Below are 6126 nucleotides of genomic sequence, written 5' to 3' on the forward strand. Positions count from 1 at the left end.
ACTGAGCCATCTCCCTGGCCCCTCTACTTGTATATTGATGGTATAGAGTGGAGAGAAGATAGCAATACACAGTCAGAAGCTGATTTCTCATTACATAGTTAGCACGGCCATGTAATAAGGGATTTCTCTGTTTTAGTTTTGTCTCTCCCCAGTCTGTTTCCCCAGCTATAGCTAAATACATCTTTCTCAAATGAAAATTCAATCAGGTAATTCCCTGATCATCTATACTCTTTCAATAGCATCTGTTGAGCTTAAGATGCTCTTCAAGGGTGATAACAGTTAACTTCTTCAAAGTCTTTCTTGATTGTCATGCAGAATTTTGACTCTGGCCAGAAATGAGTTACTGGAAACACTACCCCAAAAGAAGCTACCATAATAATTGTTCTCATGAAGGTCCAAGCCAAGCAAGCTACGACATAGTAGGATGGCAGACGTTAAATTACAACTGTAATTCCAGCAGTGAGAGAGGCTAAGGCAACAGAATCGGAAGCTCAAGTACCACCTGGGCAACTTAGTGAGACCCTATCTCAAAATAAAAAGGGATAGGGATATAGCCCAGTGGTAGAATATGGATATACTTTCTTCAACTAGACTCATTATCAGGTTTCTGGAGTCTCCTTATAGAGATGGTTTGCAGGTTCTTTCTGTGCTGAGCAAATAATTGGTCAAGACAAGTACAAAATGTACTGAGATTTCATATTAGTTAGTCAAAATAAGCACAAAACACAGTGACATTATATGTTTATTAAAAGTAGAAAAAGAAATGTGCTTTGCAGAACAAGTTTGGGCCAACTAAAGGTAGGAAAATAAGTACACTCTACAGGACAAGGGAGGACCACTGTGCAAGAGAGAACACAATAGTCCAAAACTCAATGCTGACTGTCTCTTTAGGTCTCTCACTCCTCAGGCTGATAGCAAGTCTAGGCCATCCTATTGAAAACCTGCTCGGGCGCCTGCCCATTATTAAGTGCCTGCTTAAACAAAGCAGCCAGGCTCAAGATGCTCTGGTTCGAACCCAGTTTCTCACAGGAAACCAGAAATGCCCTCACGGCATCTTCAGGCCACCAAAAAAAAAAAAGAAAAGAAAACCTCCTCTAGCTCTTATGAGAAGAACTGAAGACAGCACTCTCACTCCACAAGCAGGGCTTCTGGAACTGATGTACACGAGTACCCTGGGACTTTGCAATTATCAGGTCAAGCCTACTTCCCCCAGTCAGTTTACCACATCCTAATCTCCTGCCTCACAAAGGACGATCAAAAAGTACAGTGAATATTTAAAACAATTTATGTAATCCCAGCTCTTTGGGAGCTGAAGTAGGAGAATCACTAGTTCAAGACAAGCCTGTGCAATTTAGAAAGAGTTTGTTTCAAAATTTAAATAAAAAGAAAAAAAGGAATAAATGTTAGGTTTTATTCCTAACAATAGGGTAGTGTTAAAAGTTAAATTAGGACATTCATTTCCTTATGTCTTTTTTTTTTTTTTTTTTTTTTGTGGCGGAACCGGAGATTGAACTCAGGCCCTTGTGCTTGCCAGGGAAGCACATATTCCACTGAGCCATCTCCCCGGCCCTTCATTTCCTTATGTACTCTTTATTCATTTTATTTATTCTCAAGGTAAAGATAAAAATTCTTTTTTTAAATTTATTATTTAAGACCAAAATTCTTATGTTGGTTTTCAAGGCTCAGGAATTATCTCTTCAGCCTCACCTTGTACCACTGTTCCTTTTTGTCACCATGACTTAAACATACTATGTTTTTTTGAGTTATTCAGACAATGCTATGTTCCTTTCGACCTCAAGGTTGTTAAACATATCACATTCTGTTCCTGTTCTCAGTTTTGTTTTTTTGTGTGTGTGTGTGTGGTACTGGGGATCAAACTCAGGACCTTGCACTTGCCAGGCAGGTGCTTATGCTGCCAAGCTATCTCCCCAGCCCATCTTGTTCAGTTCTAACTTGTAGTTTCTCCTGTGTATTGCTCAGATGTGAGCTCAAGGCTTACTTCCTCAGAGGCACCTTTGCTTACCCTCAGAGGTCAAGATAAGTTCTTCTGTTACATACACTCACAGAACGTGTGAAGAAATGAATGGGTGCTTTACCTAAACAACAGGATGTTGAGCAGCCCATAAGTAGGATAATTTAAGTCTTTAATTATAAATCTAAAATTTTTTCCTACCATCATAGCTGATTTTTTCCTTATATAAATTATAAGCATTTATACAGAGAGAAAAAGTCTGAAAATGTGTATATAGTCACATACCAAATATTTTTGGTTTTTTTATTCTTTTTTTTTTTTTTTTTAATTTTGCAGCACCGGGGATTGAACTCAGGACCTTGTGCTTGCCAGGCAAGCACTTATTCTACTGAGCTATCTCCCTGGCCCCTGTTTTTGTTTTTTTTAATTAATTTTATTGAGAAACAAATAGCAATGAGACAGTTTCAAAACTGATTAGTAGGACAGTTTCAATAATTAATACATTACATATTGTCTTTGCAGTGGTTATTCATAGTACAAGATGCAGACATATCTTGTCCAAACACTGTTAGTACAAATCTTTCTTCTCATTGAATTCAGAGAAATTAGCTGTATATCTATCCTAACTATTTTGTATATACAGACACAAAATGGTCCTCCATTTGTATCCCCTGTTTTTGTTTAGTTTTGGCAGAGTTGGGTATTCCATTGTCATTTAGGTATGTGAATTCAGCAAAATAATCCAATATAGTCCAGTAGTCCATAATAGTAGTAGGTTATCTGTAGGACTGGCAATGTCAGAAGTTGTTGACTTGAGTCTTTTACAGGGCAGCATATTAATATGGCTTGACTTTTTATACCTTGTTTTTATACTTTTCTGCTCGATGGTTAAGACCAAGATAATGCAAGACCTATATAACAAGAAATGTAACTTTTGTATCTACCAAATGTTAGTAGTAGTTATCCCAGGAGTATGGGGTTAGAGAAGATTAACTTTTTTTTTTTTTAGCACCAGGGATTGAACTTAGGACTCTGTGCTTACCAGGCAGGCACTTAGGCCACTGAGCTATATCCCTGGCCCTGGGAAGATTAACTTTAAAGTTTCATTACAGTTTTGTTTTCATATAAATTTTATGATTTTTTTTTTTCTGGAATCAGGGATTGAACTCAGGCCATTGCGCTTGCCAGGGAAGCATTTATTCTACTGAGCCATCTCACCGGCCCTAAATTTTATGACTGTATAAGTGTAAATTAGAAATATATAAATATAGACTATACATATAAAATGTAAAAGTAAAGGCATAGGTAAATTCTGTAATTCAAAATATTTGTATAATAAAACAGTAATATATATATTTTTTTTTTTAGAACCAGGGATTGAACTCAGGCCCTTGCCCTTGCCAGGCAAGCATTTATTCTACTGAACCATCTCCCCAGCTCCAATAATATATGTTTTAAACACTTGTTAATGGAGAAATAATTTGGATAACTCATAAAAATTAGACTTTTCCTTAAATTTCTAAGAAAAAAAAGAAGGATCAGACCTTTCATACCTTTAGCTTACCATTAAACACCTCCTGGATGGATTGGACTAGTCTCTCAACACTAGTTTCACAGAGGGGCTCCTGGGGACTGAAATGTCTGAGGCTATCTGTGAAGGACTCCTGAGGGAGCTCAGGGAGATCAGTGATGTCCAGGTCTAATACTGAAAGAAAGATATCAGATGACTCCTCTGTAGTGTGTAAAGTGATATGGTTTAGTGGTGAGAACCACTGGGTTTCAGAGTAGACAACTTTACTACTTGTCCTGTGGCCCTGACCAAGTCCCTTTTCTCCTCTAAGTCTCACTGTTCTCAATTACAGACTTAGTGTTCTCAAAGGTTTTCCTAAGCTATAAGGACTTTTGGGACTAAGCTGTAGTTGAGTGGTAAAGAACACAGATTTTAAAATCTCGTTTTGAGACTTAGTTGACTCCTGGTTCTACCATTAGTTATATGACCTTCATCAAATTAGTGTACCTGCTAGAATATTAGGTTTTTCATCTGTAAAAGGGAGCTATTATAAGGGTTAATTGAAGCAATAATGTAAAGTACAGATCTAAGTATCTGACACATGGTAAACACATAGTGACAAGATTTTGTTTGCTTGTTTTGTTTTGTGTTTGGCATCAGGGATTTTGAAGTCAGGGGTTTTCACATGCTAAGCTAGCACTCTACAACTGAGCACCAATGTTGTTACTTAAACTCACAAAGTCCAGCCCTTTGTGGATAACTGTTTTTTGTTTTTGTTTTTTTGGCAGAACCGGGGATTGAACTCAGGCCCTTGCGCTTGCCAGGGAAGCGCTTATTCTACTGAGCCATCTCCCTGGCCCCTCTTTGTGGATAACTGTTTCTTCCCATTGGACCAGTAGAAGTGAGTGCTGGAGGCATTTCTTTTTGAGCTAGGAAATCCTGTATTTTGATCAAGAGTATGGGTTCTAGAGCTGGTCTGCCTAAGCTTGGAAACTGTAACATTCATTTCTCTTGGTCTCTTTCTTTATTCTCAAAGTGAGACTGATAAGAGAATCTCCTTCATTTGGCTGATACAGTGTTAACATCAAGAATTTATCAGCAAATGTAAATCCTTCGCTCTGTGAGTAACGATGATAGTATTTGTAAATTTTACAGTGTCACATTATAGCCTTACTGCCTATATTTTCCAACACAAAATTTCTCATTCATATTGGGCTAATAGTCTTTTATTTCTCCTTAAATCCATCTATCATCTGAAATTTTCAACCATTCTACTTTTGGTCTCCTAAGTGCCTCTTCTGCATATTCTTCATGCTCCCTACCACATCCTCATCATCTATCAATTGCAGAAATTGAAAACATGTTCAGTTCATGTTCGATCTTTGCACAGGCTATCCCTCCCACCTGCATTTTCTCCTTCTTCTCCCACTGCCCTTTAACTCTCTGTCATGCTAACCCCTACTTGTACTTCTGGTCTCGGATTCAGGATGCCCCTCCTGGATCCTTCATTTGTCCGTGTGAGTGTCCTCCCAGGTACAAATAAACCTCATTATATCCTCTCTGAGCCTGCGCTCTCCATCATACAGATTCCACTGAGTTCTAACTGCCCATTTATCTGTAAGTACGCTGTTTCCACTTGTTCACTGCTATTCTCCCTGCTAGATTATGCTTAGCGCACAGTAGCACCTCAATACATATTTACAGAGTAAATGCATGAATGAATGAATCTGGTTCCTCAAGTACATCAAAATCTTTCCTGGTTCCTATACATGCTGTTCTGTCTATCTAGAATGCTCTTCCCTCTACCCCTTACAAGTTGCCCTGTATTATCTCTTTGAAGCTCCCCTTAGTCTTAAGTAGCATCTTCTACAAGTATTCACTGGCAACTATAGTTTAAATTCCCTGGGGGAACTACCCGCTTGGGCCCCCCCTCCTGTCCCTCTCTTGGACAGGAACTTTCTTTCTCTCAATAAATATATTCTGCTCATAAAAAAAATAAATAAATTCCCTTCTTCCTTAGTTTTTGTCTCAGTCTCTTATTAAATGCTTCTATAGTGTTTACCACAACTTATAATTACTTAAATTACTATCTATATACTTCTTTGATGTCCTTTCTGCATTATCATATCAGTTCCATGAGGGGCAGGAACCGATTCAGTCATATGCAATGTTGTGTGCCTGCACCTGGTACTCAATGAATGTTTGTAGAAGAAATGAGAGACAGTTATTCTTTTTTTTTTTTTCTGGTCTTTTTGAGACAGGGTCTCACTATGCAGCTTAGACTGGTCTTAAGCTCACTTTATAGCCCACGCTAGGAGAGACGGTTATTCTGCAGGTCAATCCAGATCCCACCTTCTGCATAAAGTATTTGTAATGTATGTGAACCACACTTATCTTTCTCTTCTCAGAATCTCTCTAGCACATACATTCGGCAGGAGGTTCTGTGAGATCATGTTTCAGGGTTGAGTCTAGTTTCCTGTATGACTAGAATAATGTATCTTATCTTATTTTGCCAATCACATTCTGAAGCCTCAACATCAAGGATCAAATCTAGGGGCCAGGGAGATGGCTCAGTAGAATAAACATTTGCCTGGCAAGCACAAGGGCTTGAGTTCAATCCCCGGTTCTGCCAAAAGAAAAAAAA

General features: G+C 38.3%; 1 protein-coding gene across 1 annotated transcript in view; it reads right to left on the bottom strand.

Moving 5' to 3' along the window:
* Mroh8 (maestro heat like repeat family member 8) overlaps positions 1-6126 on the bottom strand; it is a 69493-nt gene that overhangs the window by 57904 nt on the left and 5463 nt on the right. Inside the window, exon 3 of the mRNA XM_023714797.1 lies at positions 3526-3677. Coding sequence (XP_023570565.1) covers positions 3526-3677 — 152 coding nt within the window. The remainder of the gene's footprint in view (positions 1-3525; positions 3678-6126) is intronic.

The sequence above is a fragment of the Octodon degus genome, unplaced genomic scaffold (genome assembly GCF_000260255.1).
Source record: "Octodon degus isolate 3935 unplaced genomic scaffold, OctDeg1.0 scaffold00037, whole genome shotgun sequence".
In the NCBI taxonomy this organism is placed as follows: domain Eukaryota; kingdom Metazoa; phylum Chordata; class Mammalia; order Rodentia; family Octodontidae; genus Octodon; species Octodon degus.